Source organism: Bidens hawaiensis, unplaced genomic scaffold, assembly GCF_021521415.1.
Source record: "Bidens hawaiensis isolate Kalapana, Puna unplaced genomic scaffold, B.hawaiensis_p1.1 tig00004818_1, whole genome shotgun sequence".
Lineage (NCBI taxonomy): Eukaryota > Viridiplantae > Streptophyta > Magnoliopsida > Asterales > Asteraceae > Bidens > Bidens hawaiensis.
The window spans coordinates 1,618,453-1,639,028 of NW_027491301.1; the positions used below are offsets into that span (position 1 = coordinate 1,618,453).

Below are 20,576 nucleotides of genomic sequence, written 5' to 3' on the forward strand. Positions count from 1 at the left end.
AAGAGGGTAGGTGAGGTTATAATAATGACACAAGGCTAATATATATAAGTTCGCCAAATTTTAACGGGTCAACGGTAGTTTGACTAACGGAAGGAGCAAAAAAAACCGGTCGGAGATATACAATTGCACAACATGCGCAAAATAGTTTTCAGTGGTCAATCGTGCTCTCGTCGATATTACCCAAGGAGGAAAATGACAATTTTCTCTAAAACATTATAAAAATTAGCGGTTATAATTGTTATAGCTTTACAATTACATCAGCTTCAATTCCAATCCTAAATTTTAAAGTTGATTATGTTTAACAACTTTGATTAGGTAGACCGAAGTTAGTAATGATGAATAACTCTAGTTCTGAAGAACAAAGTTAATACTAAATAACAAAGATAGTTTTAAAGAACAACTTTAAATCTGAAGACCAAAGTTAGTACTTATTAACATAGGTTTTGAAGACCAATATTTCTACAAAATAACAAATTTGCTACAAATCTTCTGTAACGATTACGAGAAGATTGACATGATCAATTGTAACATCATATACAAATTCCACATCGCTCGTCGACATGATAGCTTCTTGGTTCATAAAAATTGTTTTATCTCTTAAATTATCAACACGTTTTTTGCTATGAAACAGATGGAATCTCCACAGTTAAGTATGCTCATGTGGGGCCAATACCAGGATGGATGACTACCTAGGAAGTCTTAATTGGGGCAATAAAAAACAAATCCGTAAGTTCCGGGATGCATGGCCATCCATTGGGGACAAAACAAACAATATTGGTGGTATGAGTGGTCGGATGTTATGTCTTCATTTAGTATCGGAGACCATTTTAATACTGAAGACTGGAGTAAATACAGTTGATCAAATTCAAGCAACCTTCAACAACTTTATGATTCCAAAGTAACTTCTAATACATAACAAAACAACAAAAATAATTTTTTTCCAAGATAAATCACAACCCAGAGGCTTTGCCCCTTGAAGCCCACCAGGGTTTGTCGTTTCTAGAATCTCGCTATCAGGAGCGTTGCCCCTAGACCCCTGTTGTTTTGTGGGATTAGCTACTTGAACTATCGAGATACATTAGCATCATAAAATAAAACAATCCCCGCCACGCGCCTCCAATCTTGCATATTGGCTGTTTAATACTATCATTTAGTGTACAATATATGAATCCAAATTACCCCAATGATCGATGCCAGTAAAATGAAATCACCAACAAATACTAGAATCTTTAACTATATGATATCAAAATCTTAGAATTACATAATCAAAAGCCCATATATATGAACAGTCAAGTATAAAACATCAGAATATACCTATCATGGATAGGGATTTCACTTTTACCTGAAACCCGAAACCCAATCCGAGAAAACACGTACCCGAACCTGAACTATCCCGACCCGAAAAACCCGAACCCGAGAAAATATCAACCGAACCCGAACCTAAGTAATTTGGGTTGGTTCTCGGGTTTGATTTATAAGTTTTGGGTCAACCCGAATAACCCGAATAAAGTTTTAGTTTTGAAATTAAATATATATTTATGTATAATAGGCTTAGCATTAGCGTCTAACGTTATCAGAATCTGGTCCTAATCGATTGTTGTCATCACAACTATTATTGATCGATTGTTTATTGATAGTTTAGGTTTTCCGTTTGTTACCAATAGCAACTGTAATCGAACAACCAAATCACGCCCGATTGAAGACAACTATGGTTCAAGTTAGTTTTACTCTTCTTTTGGATTGTTTTATCAAGTTATGTTAGTTTATTAATTGATTATTTGTTTACGAGAAAAGAATAATATGTTGTTTTAATTTTAGCATTGTAAGTTTTAAATTTTTTTGTTTTTTGTTTTGTTTTCTAGGATACTCGAAACCCGATTAACCCAACCTGAAAAAACCCGAACTCGAATTACCCGAACTTGAAAAACCCGTGAGAGATTCGGGTCAAAATTTAAAACTTTGAAACCCGAATAACCCAACTCAAAAAACCCGAAACCCAAAAAACGAACCCGAAGAACACCCCTAATGATGAAATACTAATATATGTCTATTTATACATCTCGAATCCCTTGTAAAGTTATGTTTATTTAATGTTTTGAGTTCGTTTTAGTTCGAGTTTTGTTTATCTTTTATTAATTAAGGTTTTGAGTCAAGTATTTCATATTTATCATGTTTTGATTCGTTTGGTGTCTTGCATGTTAAACTTAGTTCTTATATCGTTTCATGCAAAGTTTATGTTCGTTTTTACTCGTCAATGATTACATGATTAGTTCACTTAGAGTTTTGATTTGTTTTCATGTAGATGGTGGCTTTGGAGTCAAGGAAAAGAAGGTCTAGAAGTTTCTAATCGTTACTTGGAGTTCAAGGAAAAGATTTTACAATATTTAATAATATAAAAAAAGCAAAAAACGATATTTCCACCTGGGGCAAGCCGCGCCGCGCGACCCGGGGAGGCTAAGCCTGTCGCCCGGCGTCTAGGGGTTTTGTTCAGCATTATTTTGCGTTTTTTAAGGCCCAACTCGTTATATATATATATATATATATATATATATATATATATATATATATATGGATGCAAACCTAAACGAATTAACAACTATTCACAGCCGATTTTGGAGAGGAAAGAGCAAGAGGTTGAAGATTTTTGGAGGTTTAACACATTAGAGATCATAGAGCTTTAACACGATTGTTCAAGGGTCGATTAAGAAGGGTTCTTTCATTCTTCTTCATTATATTTGTTCAATTTCTAGCATGTTTCTCTTTTATTTACTTGGTTTTAGTTATTTATCTTTGATTATGACTATGCTAGGCTAGACTTCATGTCTACCTAGGTTTGATGAACATGTGTTGATTTGATTCTTGCTTTGGACAATTGTTTTGATTATGGATTTCGTTATTTAATAGTAAAAGACTCGATTTTGCTTTCATGATGCATATAAGTATTTGTTATCTTGATTGATAATTAACTATTGCTTCACATATATATTTTATCTCTTGATTGTGTTCTTTAGATTTAGGGTTTATGTTTAATCATTACTTGGTGTTTTGATTATTGTGATTGAATGGGCCCATTAGATCATAGAAGCTTGTTGATAGTTGGTTAGGGTTTTGAATGTTCTGCTAAATTCCAATAGCTGTAAGGTGAGGAGTTGTTCATGTGTCTTAGTCAATCGCATGCTAGGATAGATTAGTGACAATATTCTTGCTTATTGTGTTGATCCTTGTTCATGATGTCGTGTTTAGCTTATCAAGTTATCTAGGGTTTAGTGTTTCGTATGATTGCTTGCTTTAGATACTATTAATTAACCCTAATTGATAACTGTAAGGAAATCAATATAACTGATTGCTTAATAATCTAATAATTATCCTTTAGGATTTTACTTGATGCGATCAAGGGTTCTTTAGGGTTTGCTAGATGAATACGTTTAGAAATCAGTTTCCATATCATGTTATTGGTCCATTGCTTGATGATTGTTGATAAATGGTATTCTTACCTAGGTAGATTCCTTCTCTGATTGGTTTCGATCTTGTTTTTAATTGCTTGTTTCTAGTTGACTTGTTTATTTACTTTCTTAGTTTAATATTAGATTAAAAACCCCCTGAAAACATTAATAATAAATAGTCATGTCGTAAGTCGAGTCTAGTTAGTTAATTAACGTAATTTATAGAGTCCTGTGGGTTCGATATTCTGGACTTACTTAACTTTAGTACAATTGATCGGTTCACTTGCCGGTGTTTTGTGTAGTTGAGTCTTAAGTCTAGTTTTTATTACTTGTTTATTAGTTAATATTTAATTGACTGTTTCTTTCACATCAAATACAGAAAAAACTAATTAACGAACCTTAATGAATAGGTTGTATTGGACCATGAATCTGTTACTATAATCATCAGAATGTATTTCCGAGATCAATGGTCTTCTTTAATCATGTTTTTATTACTGAATTGATGGGTTGATTGTGTATGGTTTTATCGGGTTATTATATTTTGTTTAAACCCTAAGTTAATACCTGTATTCCATGATTTGAACACTCAAATCGTTACTAGTTGACTCGCAAAGAGTTTCTGAGACCTTTATGGTCATTTGTTCGGACATCCTTCGATAATTATGGGTAATCGATTTTCAATTTGCAAGCTTGACTTCTGGTGTTTGTGGTCAATTTTGACCTTGACCACAAAAGTCAAAGATTAAGCTATGATGGCCATCCGTTATACTTAGCGAATTGGAACTCATTCGTGTCCAATTCGTTAAGTAACTCACACGAACTAGAATAGTGAATCAATTTATTAACGAATCAGATGTGTATTCGTTAAATTTTAACGAATTAGTTGTTAAATTATAGAGAACTAGTTCTTAATCCGTCATCTTTCAATAGTAATTCGCTATTTCTAATTCGTTAATTATTTACTTGATAGCGAATTAGCTGATTCGTTATCACTGTTGTAACGAATCAGATTAATTCCTTAACGAATGACATATTAAATATTTAAAATATTTATATTAAAAATTAATTTTCTTATTAATTTTTAAATGATAAATTTATAATTTTTACTTTTATGATTATTAAATATTACTGATTCTCGATGTTATTTATTTTAGACTTATGGCTGAGAACATGAAACAAGATCCACCAGTTGCTGATCAACAACAACAGCAGAATCTGCCTCTACTTCCTTATGATACTCGGCATAACGTTTGTGCCTTTGTTGGTACAAAATTTGCAGATGAAAATCTCTTTGGAGGATTATTGGAGTTTCTTCGCCGTTCTCGCATTCACTACTCTATCACTGCTAATCCTGAAGTCCGTCTGAGTATCATTCGTCAATTCTGGAATACGGTGAGATACATTGAAGTTGAGAATCACATTACGGCAACAATCAACCAAGCGCCTATCACCGTTGATATTGATGTGATCCGGCGTGTAATTCAATTTGGAGATAACATCGACAATCCTTGTGAATTTAACAAGGATTTGATCAAGGGCTTGTTTTGTCGTGTATTCTACGGACGTGATCTGGGTGATTCAATGTACAACAAAAATGGGTTGTGTTCTACGTACAAGTATCTTCTACATGTATTGATCCATTGCTTGGGAGGTCGTAGAGGAGGCTTTGATGAGTGTCGTGTCATGTTGCAGTCAACGTTTGTGGCACTTGTTCTCAACAAGTCGTCTAACTTCTCAGAGATGACCTTCTATCATCTTAAGGAGCAGTGTCTGCAAACGGTCCAGAAGAAGAAATTCCTGATGTATCCACGTTTCCCTCCAGCTAATTATTCAAGACCTGATTCCAAATTTGGTTATCGATCAAACATTGGTAAACGATGTGTTGGAATTAGATCACATGTCGGCAGATACTGTTCGAAGAATGAAGCTTTATCGAAAGGAGACACCTAGGACCAAACGTTTGATTGGTCATTTGGTGAATCCAGAATATGTATGTCCTGACGATGATCGCTGGTTCCATGATGATTCGGATTCCGAGCGTGAGGAAGGACCAGGTGGGAACGAGGGTAATGATGGTGATGATGATGCAGGCGGTAATGGTGGTGGTAATGGTGGTAATGGTGGTGATGGTTATGCTGCTATTTTAGAACAACAGGCTGCAGTTGAAGCGGCTTTAGCTGCTACAATTGCCGCTCAACGCAAACAGAAGGGGAAAGAGCTAGCCTCTGAAGGCTCTTCTAAGCGTCGAGTGTCAGCTGGGGCTGGCATCTCGTTTGGAGTTCAACCTCCAAGGTCGTCCACACCTCAACGCCCGGCGGTGCCGCTTACTACTAGCACCCCGGATTTTACATTGACGACTACGCTTACGTCGGATCCCCAGCTTGGTATGATTCCTCATTCTGTATTGTCTACTATACCAAGGCCGACGACCACTACTTCGGTGATTCCTTCTACACCAACGATGATGCCTCCACCAGATATTTCATTTTTCAGACTCAGTCGACCGATGGGTCCAGTTCAGCTAGTTCCTCCTTTTTTTGCTGCATCACCTCATGATCAGCAAATGAGCATGGTATTGAGTCTCCTACATTTGTATGAAAATCAAATGTCAGCGGATCGTATGACTCAGGATCGTATGATGGAGAACCAGAAGAAGCTGCTCAGCTATGTTTCTTTCTGGCAAAAAGAAACAAAGGCCCTTCGTGAGATTGTTGAGTCTCAGGGGGTAAAAATTAAAGAGCAAGAGGAGCTTATTCTTCAACTTACGTGCAAAGATGACGCACTAGAAAAGCTCAAGAATGATGATGAGGATCCGGATGAGTCTAGTGCTGGTGGTGAGACTAAACAAACTCAAGACCCAGCCTCTGGTGTAGGTACGAGTTCTGTTGATGATTCAGGCAAACAGGTCATTATTTATCATGATTATTCGGCCGCCAAACCGATTGAGATGATCGAGGCCGATACAGTTATTTGTGTTGATGAAAATTGGATGGTTAGGAGTATTGTGAATGCCGAGGAGATAGCCGTGGGGCACTTTGTTGAGAAGTCGCTGACACGAGAGCATAATGCTATCTTGCTTGGTCTGAATGAAGACGAATTGACCGTGTTAGAGGGCGAGGAGGACGTTGAGGTGTCACACCCTCAAAATCCACTAACGGAGTTTTACCGTCAGAGGGTGTGAACTAACAGGATCGGAATCATCAGTCATAATAAAACCATAAAACAAAGTTTCAAAACCATGAAAATCGTTTACGAGTAATTTAATGCGGAAGCGTAAAACCATAGAGACCAATGTTGCGTCACGCAGGACGACTTAAAAACCCAATGATAACAGTTTAAAATAAGTTTGCATAATTAAAAATGTTCAAGCAATGCATGTTCCTAAACCGCGCGCCCGCCTCGGCTACCTGAGAATAACATACTAAAAGTGTCAACACAAGATTGGTGAGTTCACAAGTTTAAATAAAAATAAAGCGATTAGCGTTTGCGTTCAGCGTGTTGCGTTAAGCATTACAGCGTTTTGCGTTACAGTGTTTTGCGTTACAGCGTTTTGCGTTACCAGATAGTGTTATGTCAATTATATATCTATTGGTAGCTAGCCTATAAAGCAAGTATTACTAAGTGTTCGACACAGAAGCTGACTGTTTATCAAGTGCCTTGTCACCAGGTCCTCCAGACCATGGTACGTGTTAGCCAAAATTACACCCGCTCGACCTCCAGTCGAGTTTAGCGTTGGGTGGGGTTTGTCAAACCCAGTAGTACTACTCAACAGTGACTCGCTATTCCAAATATTAACCGGTTCGATGTGTATGACTTCAATTGTTTCGTTTGCCACCTAGCCTTTACAAGTGATATATAATTTACTAACAAAATCTTAAATGCGTTTATCGAAGTATGTTATCTCCCCCAAGAGAAAAGCGTTTAAAAAGTTTAAAAGGGGAAAGTGAAACTCACTGTTTGCGAAGAAATTCCCAAATTAAATCACCAAGATGCGCGTCACAGAAAAGCTCTCTCTAACGTTCTAAAACAACAAAGAGATCTTTCTAAGTGTCGGAATATTATCGAGTCTCTAGACCCGGCACATAATACCTATGCACATAACATGTTTCGTATTTCGTTTGTGAATCGTGTGTGACTTTAACAAATGTATTTGTGATACATTACATGTGTAAGCAATCATATACGTGTCATGTATTCATAAAGTACATCACTAGCAATTACTCCCCGTAAGGGCATTTTGGTCAAATCATGACAATTAACTAGCCATTATTCCCCATAAGGGCATTTTGGTCAAAACACGACAATTATCTTGCAATCATTCCCCTCAAGGGCAATTTGGTCAAAACACGATAATAAATTAGCAAGTATTATGTTTCATGCATTTTCACAAATCTCAGCAGCTAGTTTCACCGAGACAGAAATTCTACTTAAAAGATTGTACTATTCCACCGATCATAGCATCTCAAATAATTTACCAAAAATCATCACAGAAGAATATATGTCTTAGGTTTCCAGAACATATTTTATTATATTTTTATTCCACATAGTTTTCTCACAATCATCAAATCATTACAGCAAACTCATAACAGTCAAATTCATGCGCAACAGAATGTTATTTGCAATTCCTGTTAAACGAAAAATCCAATAAATGCAAGACCACTTGGGTTAGGTTCCTAACTCAATAAGTCAACTTCCAGAAGTAGAACCAACCCAATTGGTCTCGTGGTTCATGAGATATCACATTTACAAAACAACCTAACAGCAGGTCTAACAGCTCAGCTTTGCACAACGTTTTTGTAAAATCATAAAAGTTAACTTCTACTTGTCCAAAAATTACAAATTTATACTCTATTGAAACTAGACTCAACCTAGTTTACTGTAGTACCAATAATCTCAACCAATTTGCACATTTACACTTCGTTACAGTCACTTAAACATCAAATACACATTCTGTCCAGAAACTGTTTGCATCCAAACTCAACATATTAACAATCTATGAACTATCATGCATTCATATAACATTCTAGACTCCATAAACACCATCCATGCACATCAATTACACATTACATACATGATTAGGGTTTTTGTTTGAACCCAAATCAAAGACACAACAATCAACATGTTACAATATCAATTCTAGTTATCAAATCATTACTCAATCAACAACAATCATATTGGTTACATGTACACATGAAATCGGCAGCTTAGGGTTTTCAATTAACCCAACAAACATCAAAATCAAGTAATAAGGATGTATAGGATAATCAATTATACCTTCCTAGCACCTAATCCTTCAATCAAACACTTGATTTGATGGTGTATATGTGTGTGAAAGTCGACGGCAGCCAAGGAGCAAGGGGGTGAGGTTCCGATCGGCACTTGTGGGGGAAGGAGAATAATAGTTAGGGTTTGGTTAATGATGTATTTATAAACATAACAAGTTACACTCAAGTCCCTCCACTTCTAAGCATTTCTTTTCTAGCCTAACTAACTTGTTTACATCTTGAGTTAACGTTTATAATCATGTTATCACATAACACATAAGTCTAACACATAATTATCACATAATTACTGTTTTGACGTTTTTCGTTTATTCATCAATCGTTTGCGTCAACTTGTTTGCGTTTCGGTGCAAATCCCGAAAGACTACACATGTAGTAAGTGTTAAGCGTCATTTAAACCCTAGTTTAAATGTAATGAAGTGTGCGTTATAGATTCAATGATCTTAAGTTTGAATTGACGGAGTTGAGTTAACGGAGTTAACCTGAAATTGACGATTGTCACATGAGGTAATTAATGATGATGGGATCTTAAATGATCCTAATGTTGAAATGTGTAAGGGTTTTATTTATGAGAATGAGGAGATTGTGGTTGAGGACGTGACTGCTAAGGAATACCCTGATATGTTTCAACACACCAATGTTGATCAGAGTGCTCCTGTATTTAATGAAGAAACCGTCAAAGAAGCAGAAGATCATCTTGATAAGACATCCAAAGGAAAGAAGATCGTTGATACAAGATTTGACTCGCTTGAAAACCCAACCGATGATGACATTCTTAGATGGTTCAGACACAAGAAAGCAAGTAAGATCATCGAGGCATTTCGGTATGTGGATAAAGAACAGAAAGAAGAAGCTGTTGCACGTGCCAAAGCCAACCAGAAGACTACATCCAAGGCCGTGTCTAAAGTGCAGGGTGATATTATTTCTTGGCTCTATGATTCTGAACTAAAAGTATGCATTGTTATATGGGAGAAGGGCGTCCAGTACTACGAAAGGATGTCTGATCTTCTCTCATTACCGATATGGGGTGTGCGCACTTTGGCGTATCGTCCATTTATTAATCGTGGCGAGGACTATCATGCAAAACGTTTTCACCAACATTTGGTATTTGAGGTGAACAACGGGTTTAAGTATTTTAAACCACAAATTCTCATCCGCAAGCGTATCGATGAGATCGATCCAAAAACAGGATGGAAAAAGCTGGTCCTTAAGGTAAAGCCGCCAAAGACGATGAAGCATGTTTCGGTGAAGACGATGAACCAACACATGTGTTTATCCTTCAACCGCTAGTACTAAGACAATCGAACTGGCGAGGCCGTCATTGTCCTGGGTAAAGGGTTGAAGACCGAGCTGATCAAGATCATCAATCCGATGTGGCTGGTTAACTTAACTGAGACCGACAACGACGTGCTACACAAGAATAAGATATTGATCGAGCGCAATGACGACTATGATCTGGCTATGCAGTTCCAACGCGTTGTGTGTGTATGTTACGAGAACGGGATTCATAGTTGCAGAGATTGGCAGTCCAAACGTTTCACGTAAAGTAAAGACAAAGAGCTCAAGACGATGGGGTGTCTGTTAGTGCACGGTTTTGCGTCTCGAGTCTTTGTATTTATCGTTAACATATTTGTCGTTTGATTTATGTAATAAACAATTAATTTATCTTTGTAGTTCGTTAATGTATTGTCTAGTTCGCTAAGGATGTTTAGTGAACTAGATCATAGTTAATATCCCTCCTGATTCGTTAAGGATGTTTAACGAATCAGGGGGTGATTCGTTAAGGTATTTACTTTCTAATGTATGTAACGAAGTGGACTCTAGTTCGTTATGGAATGTTAACGAACTAGGTCCATCTTCTATATATAGTGACCTCTGTCACTGTTAATTTGAGTATTGAGTTTAACATTGACGAATTGTTGTTCAATTCTCTCTCAATCTTCATCTTCATATTAATATTATCGGTTCACATACATACACCTATTATATACATATATATAACAATATAATCAAGAGTAACAATGAGCTAGATCCTTAGGACGTTAATTATATATACATACATATCAGATCCGAGATCTGTGTGTGTTAAGATTAATCGATCCGAGTTCAAACAGAAGGTGAAGATCTGGTACATGTGATCCTACTTACTCAGTTTCATATATTAACTTTAAAAGCTATGTACCTTTAACTTCTACTTCATTTACTGGTAAAGCTCTTGTAACTGTATCAATCTCGACACAACAAGACTAGGAAGAATAACTGCACCCACCAGAATCCCTGATGAAGCACATGGCCTAATATCACAAATGCACAAAAACATTTTACAAAATAGTATAATGGTACAAATTAAGCAAATGCAAAATTGGAAAACTAAATTAACCGGAAATAGACATCTAATCAGGAGAAATATGCCGCAATTGAACTCTATTTAACCTCAAACACCATCAATTAATGGAAATTGCTAAACCTAACAATCTAATTAAATGCAATTAGAGACTAATTAAGCTACATGGTGTTGAATTGGGATACGTAAAGAAATCATGGCCCATGATCAAAGCCATGGAGGCACAAATCGAAGCGTTAGCAATCACCACCAATCGAAGGAGTAGAGATCAAACGTGACATCGCCTAAAATCGACCGGTATTCAAAGCCTTCTGGTAGATGAAAACCAGGGGGAATCGGAAACCCTATTGATGACATAAGGAACACACAGGGAAAAACATAGAAGATTATGAAAATGCCCTGGTACACAAAGGAAATTACGAAAATGCCATGGTACTGACCTACTGTAGCATATAGTATAATGTAATATAGATAACACATAAATTGCAATAGATTTTATTTTTGGTATTTGATCATTGTCATTGATGTTTGATGTATATTCGTCGCACAAACATATGCTTAGTTCTTCATCTTAAGCTTGAGTTATTTATTTGTCGTCATCGTTGTTTGGTGCGTACTACCTGTTGAGATTGTTTTGTAGTTCTTCTTCGTAGTCAACTCCTCCATTTGTGAGTGGTATAGACAATCCTTGTGCTACCTCTTCCTCTTGTATTTGTTCTTCCACACTATTTCGCCTTAAATTGTAGAAATATGTTGCATTCATTATGAAGTGCAAGTAGTGTTCCAAACAAATTGACAATTCCACCGGAGTGATCTTTATTCTTTCTAAAGATACAACATTGCCACTAATAGAAAAATGCAAATTTTGGTGTCATTTTTTTTTTAAGGTGAATTTCTTAATCCCTTGTTGGAAGTAGGTTTTGAACCCAGAACCCCCCCAAACCTTAGTGTATTAGAAGTTTTGCCTCTACCATTGGACCACAACCCCAACGGCTGGTGTGTCATTTACCTCCTATTTCTTAATATAAATGGGTATTCCATGTGTTAGGTTACTCACTACATAAAAAGCACAAAATACTCTCTTAAATAGGTATTAAATCAGTTTTAAATCTATAAAATCTAATTAATAAATAATAAACAAACGGAGTTCAGTGTGGAAATTTGTTCACAACTTAAAATACAGCTTGAAACAACCTCTCATAAATTTAACAGTACAGGGCTCGAGCTTAAGCAACTTTGGCTTGACTCAGGTCGGTTATATCCCTAATACAAATCACAAAGAAATATACTACAAATAAGGAGCGAGAAATAAAATCGTTCTATAATTTTACAGTGTTATAGTTATCTGTTAGAGTTGACTTTATAGTTAATAGAATTTAAAAAAGAACTTATATTATCGATACAATTATAACTTTCTAAAAAACATAAAATGCAACTCCAAATTATAGATGGAAAAAAGCCGATTTGGGTCCGATAAACTGATATATAACCCGACTCGATAACTCACAAAACTTGCTTTGACCCAAAACGCTTCTAGCCCAACCCAACCCTACCCGACATTTTGGATATTGTTTCCCCCTCTCATGGGCCGGTTTGTAAGTTGACTCGATTCCCTCAAACCGGTTTCAATCGTACCCAAACCAATTTGTATAGAGAGTGAATTTTTTTCAACAGAAGCAGTTTATGAGCGGAACCAGTTTCTCCTCAACTCAATTTTGACCAAATTTGACCAGCAACCAAACCCAGTTTGGGCCTAGAACCCGATTTGTGCGCCTCTACTCTTACTTAGACTAGTTGACAATAAACCGGTCTGGTTTGGTCAAACACAAGTTAAAACCGGTTTGGGCCAAAGTGGTTCGTTTTGGTAACCGGCTATAAAGGAAAAATATACAAACTAATTCGGTTCAGTTTATAAACCGGTTTGAGGGGAAAAAAAGTTTTGTTCTCAACTTGGGTATGTATTAAAAACCGGTTTGGCAAATCAGAAGGAGAACCGACAGGCTGGGTGAGTTTGAGAACCCGTTCAAATGACACCGTTTTTAGCTTTGGACCGGTTTTTATGCCTGTCATTATATATCCTCAAAATGAGCCGAGCCCAATGGGTGGGATTAATATGGGCCGAGTCCAAACACAAAAGAATCTATGGGTTGTGGAGTGTGGACGTGGCAATTTGTGAGCTTCGTCTCATGTTTAAACTACTCCGAACAGTCCCTCATCCATTATCAAAGAACAAACAGTGATGGATTCGATATTGGTGGTGGTACCAAATGACTCCGGTTCAGAAGGAGTAGAATCTCCGCGGAGGTCACCTGGCAGATTATCGTTGGAACCATTGGTGGGTATGGTATCTCATGATTTGTTCATTCAGTTTTTGATTGATTAGATAGTAATTATAATTAGGGATTCCCCGTGGGACTGCATTCTGTCTCAACTCTCAGTTAACCCAACTTTTTTGAAAAACAGGGCCTAATTACCTGTCTTTGATTTTTGAAACTGCAGCTGGAGTTACACCATTTGTAGTTGCCGGGATTGAATTCAGCAAGCGAATTGTAAGCAAGCCGGTATTTATTGTTTTGAAGGTTTGTTACGAAGTTGTGGTTTCATTAATTATTACTGGCAGGCGGCTCAGAAGAAATGTGACGAGTGTGGAGGTTCAGGCCTTGTTTTGATAGAAAAAGAGAATATTCGGTGTCCTAATTTCGGTACTTACTGCTCTTCTATCCAAAAAGTCAACATGGTCATTGTTAGCTGTAATGATAATTTGATTTTGCAGGTGGATTTCTGCCATGGCAATCCTGGAAGAGATTCTTTTCTGGTTAAAGTTTTACCATTTATCAGTCTAGATTACATGGTGCCTGATGGTAATAGATATGATATGCAAATCTTGTTTACAATCTTATCATATGCTGTATAAATTGTGTTAATATATGAAATGATATGATATGCAAATCTAGTCATACGGTTAAGCTTCAACAATTTAACATGTCAACTTGATGCAATTGACATCCCATCACACCAATCGCTATCATAAAATTACATGTGGAAACCTCAAAGGGAAGTTACAATCCTAGGTCTGTTTTAAACTGCATTATAATAAAACCACCAAATGCATCACTCTCTTCTTACAAAATATAAAACCGGTTACATGTTACAAAACAAGCACAACACTCCCAACATTCAAATACATCCGTACATACATTATTCCATCACCTCCCTTCGTTACAATTCTTGGCCCTAAAACCCTAAAACACCCCCATTCAAACACGTATACCCCGTTACAAGCTAAGTTACAACATCTCGCTTCTTTTATCACAACTTGTCCTCCAAATACTTACATTCTATACTTACTCTAGGGGCCCGAGACTATTCTTCCAAGAATTTGCGGGTACGGATTAGAGGAATGGTTAAGGGTATTAACGTCATTATTACATCCTTCACCATCGTTCTCTCCAGCCCCGTATCCAACATTCCAGTTAACAACTTTTCTAAAATTTGAATTTTAAACGTGTACTTGTGGTTGTTCCACAAGTCTATTACCAACTACAAGATCAAGACAGATAGCATTGTTTTCCTCTAATCTGGGCTGTTGGATCCCCATAAGATCATGGTTATTATTATTTTTCACAGCGGGTACCTCGTGATTGTGTTTTCCCTCGTATGCGGTTATAACTGCTTTAGGATCGTGTGATGCCCGTTCTACGTGTTTTCTTACTGTGCATCCGACACTTGTGCACTTGTAATAACTCCTGCATTATGTTTTGATATTAAGTAATTCTCTATCTGAATTGCAAAATTACATGTATACCCTTGTGATATTTTCTAGACCTGTAAACGAACCGAACGTTCAGTGAACGAACAACACGTCTCGTTTGTTCATTTATGTTTAGAACGTTCACATATGTTCGTTTATTTGAATCTGTTTGTATTCGTTCATTTATGTCCGTACTTTAGTTTGTTAAGTTAGTTAATTTGAATATTTATTTAAATTTTTTAGATCCATTACAATCTAGTCTAGTTTTATTATTTTTTCCATGCCCAACAGGTTAATGTTCAAGTTTATCTTATCTGGTGTTCGCTCAATTGTGTCCACTTGTATTCATTCATTAATGTTCAGTTCCGTTCCATTTGTTCGCTTACGTCCGTGAGCCATTCGTTTATACTATTAAGGAATAAACATAAACGAACACGAACACGCTAATTTTCTTAATGAAAGAACACAAACAAGATGTGCCCCTTCATTTAATGGCTGTGCTCGTTTGTTCGGTTAAAGTTAAACGAACCAATACAAACATTCCCCATTCGTTTGGTTCGTCTACATGCCTAATATTTTCGATTGTTTAAAAATACCTAACTTCATCAATACCCAAGATCAATACTTATGAGTTTGATCGTTTTGGATTCAATAAAAATCGACTTTGAACTTTATAAAACTGAATTTCGATTTTATATTTTTAGTTATGAAATGAATACATACCGAGGATTAGGATTTCCCCGCACAACTTTCTGGCCATATTTACGCCAACGGTATCCATCATCGAGTATATCAACCTCACTCGTTGTTTGAACAACTACACGTGGCTCACGTATAGGTTTAACAACTGGAGTTATATCAAGGGTGCCGAAATCCATTCGCCTAATCATAATTAGAAATTACTGATTATTAGCATTACATTGATACTAAAATAGTCATAATAAAAATATAAACTTTCATAAAATTTTATCACCTATTTTTCAAATATTGGTCATCATCATCGTCAGCCTCGTCTATACTGTCTTGATTTGCTTGTCTTGGAGATTGCAGAGGGGTCCCATTCCCCTCTTGGTTAGGATTCTGGCCATTATTTGGAGAGTGGCCTGCAACGATAATAAAATATTATCCAAATACAGATTAGAATATGTATTTAATTCCAGAATGACACAAATGACAATCACAGAAAGTTAAAAGAGGGACGGATCATGGCCAAAACAGGTTGAACCGGGGTCCCTATGACCTACAGCCACATTTCTGTGCGTACTTTTTGACAACAAATTCAATTCACTAATGTATTATTCATGATTACAAATACATATTATTAAAGTAATAATCTAAACTTTGAATATTGAATAATACAATTATACAAATTAGGAAGTTGTACGCATTAAAGATGGGTGACTTTTAACCAGTTTGACCCAGGGTAGATATGCAGTTAGTGAAGTTTGCAAGGGGATATATGCAATTCTCCCTATAAAAAACAACTAAAATTGGTTCATTCATAAGTAAAGGTCAAAACTGCTCCAACTTACCTGCTTGATAACTTGCATATTGAGTTTTATCAGGATTTTCCTCGTGTATCGACATAAGAGCACCAGCACTAACTCGTCGGCTAGGTTGAGGTTTAGGATGATCATGTGTGCCTTTATACACAATTTCTGTTATTTGACCGGTAATATACGACCGTTCAAAAATCTTTTTCACTTCACAATTGGGATGTGTACACTTGTAATAGCTTCTTGGATGTTCACTTCCTTTCACAACTTTCTGTCCATATTTTCGCCAATTATATCCATCATCTGATAACCTGTCAACCTGGATTGCAGGCCCGGAATCTTTGGGCTTCCCCGACCCGGTTGGTTCCTCACGAGGCATGTAAGTAATACTTGGTTCACCTCGTTGAAAGTTTGAACCTGCAGAAACCTTTTATGTGACCAGAATTACAAACCCTTTTGGTAAAGTCAAGATCTTACACAAGGAATAAAAAGTTACATGTCACGGGAAAAAAATTTTATTATGTTAAGAAAAACTAAATTAAATTTATAGATTATATTATTAAAAACAATCAAATAACATTAATGAAAAGCGTATTTATTGTTTAGCCATAATTTATTTATCGAAAATACTGTCAACAGAATGAAGGGAAACTACTATATTTCTTAGTTTATTTATTATTTTGAGTAAATACACAAATAGCCCTTCAACTATTAAATGGTCTTCGCAAATTATACAAATAGTCCTTAGGTGTAAAATGACTGAATTACCCCCTTCTATTTAAAAGAAAATAGGGATGGATTTAGCATCAGGGACTGAAAGGGTTATAGAGTTTAAACCTCAAGGTATGATATGTTAAAAGATTCCATTTTGGACTGAAAAGGTCAAACAGGTCAATACAGGGACCAAAAGCATAATTTACTTTAGATTGTATGAAGTAATTTTAGAGGCTTTATGGTCGGCCAACTCGATACTCTACTTTCTCAATATACTTTCTACATACAGAAAAATAGCATTCCACTCTTCATTCACGACATGGGATTCGGTGTTATCAATAAAATACAACATTTGATAATTATGATTCTTATAGGTATGTGAGAACTCATACAAAAAGTTCACAAGACTTCACCTGTGTCAAATGAACCGGGATAGATGTTAAAATAAAGTGCATAACACAGCAAATCCTCAGATACTCGAAGAAAGTATACAATCAAACATAATAATAAGTAATAACCAAGGTTCATAAACAAATATCAACTTCAAAACAACATAAAAATCACCATCCTCAAGTTTCACATAAGTAGTTTAACAGCTGATTAGGGCAATACCTGAAATCCTGCAGAAGAAAATTGTTGAACTTTTGTAGTCTGAGTGTGGGGTCTAAACTCAAAGAATCCAGAGTTACTATCATCCAAACTCTTTTTGGCAATACAATTTGCCTCTAAAGAGAAGGCAGCAGTGCCACTTGACCCTTGCATCAGTGAAGACTTAAAGAAAGAACCCGTTGTTGGAGATGGCTCAGCCTACAGGATTAAAAAAGGAAACTTTATAGACTCGTTGTCAGTACGCTACATAATTATTTATTAAATACTATTTACCCCTTATTCCATTGCAATCTATTCGCGCAAGCAGAATACACGATTTGTGCGGTCTTAATGTATAATATTATAGAAACAAACGGCGCACAATGAGGGAAAAGTAGCACAAAGAAAAAGGAATATTCATCTTTGCAGAGAAACAACACTGAAAGCTTAAAGAAGACAACAAAAGCAGTATGAAAATGTATCTAGAAACACAGCTAATCCAGATCAACAACTAAGAATATTGAGGAACAACAGTTGCATTTGCATAAAGAAGGGAAGCGATGGGAAACACCAGCATCAGAATACGCACATAAGCATAGAAATTGTAATATATTCCCCCAAATAAGAATATGATAATCAATTCTCACTTTATAATTAAAAGCATCTGGTGTTTGTTCTAGATCATGAACTTACCATCAATAATAATGTCACATACTACTCAACCTAAAGCTACTCTTGACGTAACCAATTACCTATTGATTGATTGCTGATGTAACTTGAATAGCAAAACGCCAACAACACCTACCAATATTCAATTAGGTTTTTCTCTCCTATTACTAACTCCAATCCAATTAATCACTAGTCCCTACCTCACCGACTAGAGCAATATTACTGCCAGTTACAAGTAACTTCCTTCCGAAGGGATTCAACAAATTGTACCTTGATGTTAGTCAACAGGACGGGAGATTCGAGGAAGGAGGTAGGGCTGAGGCCAGGAGGTATGGTGATGCAGGCGGACCGTGAGATAGGTAGTTTAGCAGGTGACATGAGCTTGTATTTGGCACCGCTGGCATTGACATCGGTGGTGGAGTGAGAGTGTGTGCTGTTGTTGTTGTTGTCATCCATGGCGGAAGAAAGTTGTGATCCAGTTTTAGGTTACGGTAACGGAAAGAGGAAGGGTAAGATGTTAACGGGGGTGAGTTTGTCGTTTATGAGCTACACTGTTGACTTACGGAAACTCACCTTGTCTCTTTTTTGTCGAACGACCAACTAAGTAACGCCGGGTATTTCGTACGCGACCCCCATTGGTTAAAGGTAGCCCGAGCCGACCACTAGTCCGGACGGACGGAGCCCCTAGCGGTCAACCTATTGAGGGATTCACCGGATAAAACCCGACACCCATGCCCGCCAAATGGCACGACAGCGAGGAGCCGGTAAAACCGGGTGAGATCAGGACTCGAACCCTGACAAGCCAGGGTCATCCCTCATATCTCTCATATAAATTGGTGATAGTGAGGTTTGAACCTCCTACCTCTCATTTGTAAAGTGACTGCTATATCATTGAGCCACATCCAATTCCAATTTATGAAAACTCACGTTGTCTCATTCCTTCACCTTAATTATTATCTTATTTTATTTTATTTTTATCATATATTTCTTATGAATTATATTAATTGGATTTCTTTTTCACGACTAGCTAATAATGTCCCGTTATCCCTCACTTTTGATTATTGTAGAAAAGTTTGGGTTCTCCGGCAGGGGTCTAAGTTTGATCTTTACTTATGGCATTTTGGTTGGATTTTAATAATAAAGGATTTGAGTTAGTTCTTGCGAGATTGTCAGTTCGGATCTCAAGCCCATCAAGGTTTTCCTCTCATCGTATGTCACGCCAGAGAGTTTTGTTCTTGTGGCTGCACGACTGTAAGTGACAACTGGCGGTATGGTTTCCCATGGAAACGCCAAAGCCAAACTTTGAAACCAACGTGGGCTCGGTTGAGACAACATAGTCTGACCGGAATGGGGCAACGAGACTCTTCAAATTGGAGAGTGCGGTGACCTAAACACAAAAAGAAAGTTATCGTTCTAAAATAGAAACTAATAAAGCCCGGTTATCCGGAATAATTTAATTGCTAAGGGCGTCCTCATATGCCAGTGATCACAGATGGTGTTTGGTAGCCCAAGCCGGCAAGCTCACCATCTCTTTTCCGTCCTGTCGATTGCACGCCCATTGTGATAAACCCCGATTGAGATTGAATTTGAACTTAAGGCATTGCAGTCTTCGGCCCAAATCTTTAGTTTCCCTACTATGCAAATCACTAATCAATGAATTAACAAAATTCTTTCTTAAATAATGTGTTTTAGATCTGGTTGACTTTTAACAAAAATTTAGAAGGAGACATTATGATTGTTATTCTTAAAAAAAAGAGAAAAACAACCCGGTTAAGTTTGATTAAGTAGGCCGTACCAGCCGGTTTACAATTCTTTAACACCGGTTAAAAAATAAAAATTTGAAGACATAATTTATCATTTTATGTTAAGTTTCAAAAAAAAAATTCATGAATACAGCATATATGTATGTATCTGTTTGTGAGTGACTTCATATTTCTAAAACGAAAAATAATAATATAAATGATAAATGTTAAACGACAAGTTTGGTTTACATGGTAGGTTCCAAGTTCAAAACTCTAAGGTAGTTTCAAGTTCCAAGTTCCTAGGCAATGAAATTCTTTCCTATTTTAAGCATTTTCATTCTTTGTTAAAATGTGTTTTTTTTAATTCATTCGAGGAATGAAAAAGTCAACAATTATTATTATTATTATTATTATTATTATTATTATTATTATCATCATCGTTGTATTTTTAATATTATTAATTTGTATAATACAATGTAATATTATTATATTATCAACATTATTATTATTATTATTGATTTAATTTTGGTGAATTAAAAACATTTTA

General features: G+C 36.4%; 1 protein-coding gene across 1 annotated transcript; it reads right to left on the minus strand.

Annotated features, from left to right (window-relative positions):
- Positions 1 to 14,170: 14,170 nt before the first annotated feature.
- LOC143628149 (putative WRKY transcription factor 20) lies at positions 14,171 to 18,782 on the minus strand. The gene is made up of 6 exons (XM_077097809.1): positions 18,558 to 18,782; positions 17,643 to 17,837; positions 16,353 to 16,743; positions 15,794 to 15,923; positions 15,544 to 15,702; positions 14,171 to 14,815 (listed from the first exon to the last, which is right to left on the minus strand). Exons 1-6 carry the CDS (start codon positions 18,741 to 18,743, stop codon positions 14,569 to 14,571), a joined length of 1,308 nt encoding a protein of 435 aa, XP_076953924.1. The 5' UTR covers positions 18,744 to 18,782; the 3' UTR covers positions 14,171 to 14,568.
- Positions 18,783 to 20,576: the final 1,794 nt, after the last annotated feature.

Bases quoted from the DNA above. Each gene is read 5' to 3' on its own strand.
- LOC143628149 (XM_077097809.1), bottom strand. From the start codon at position 18,743: ATGGATGACAACAACAACAACAGCACACACTCTCACTCCACCACCGAT. The intron at 16,744-17,642 runs GTATTGCCCTAA...GTCACATAAAAG, and splicing joins TTTCTTCTGCAGGATTTCAG to GTTTCTGCAGGTTCAAACTT. The intron at 15,924-16,352 runs GTAAGTTGGAGC...TTATCGTTGCAG, and splicing joins ATATGCAAGTTATCAAGCAG to GCCACTCTCCAAATAATGGC.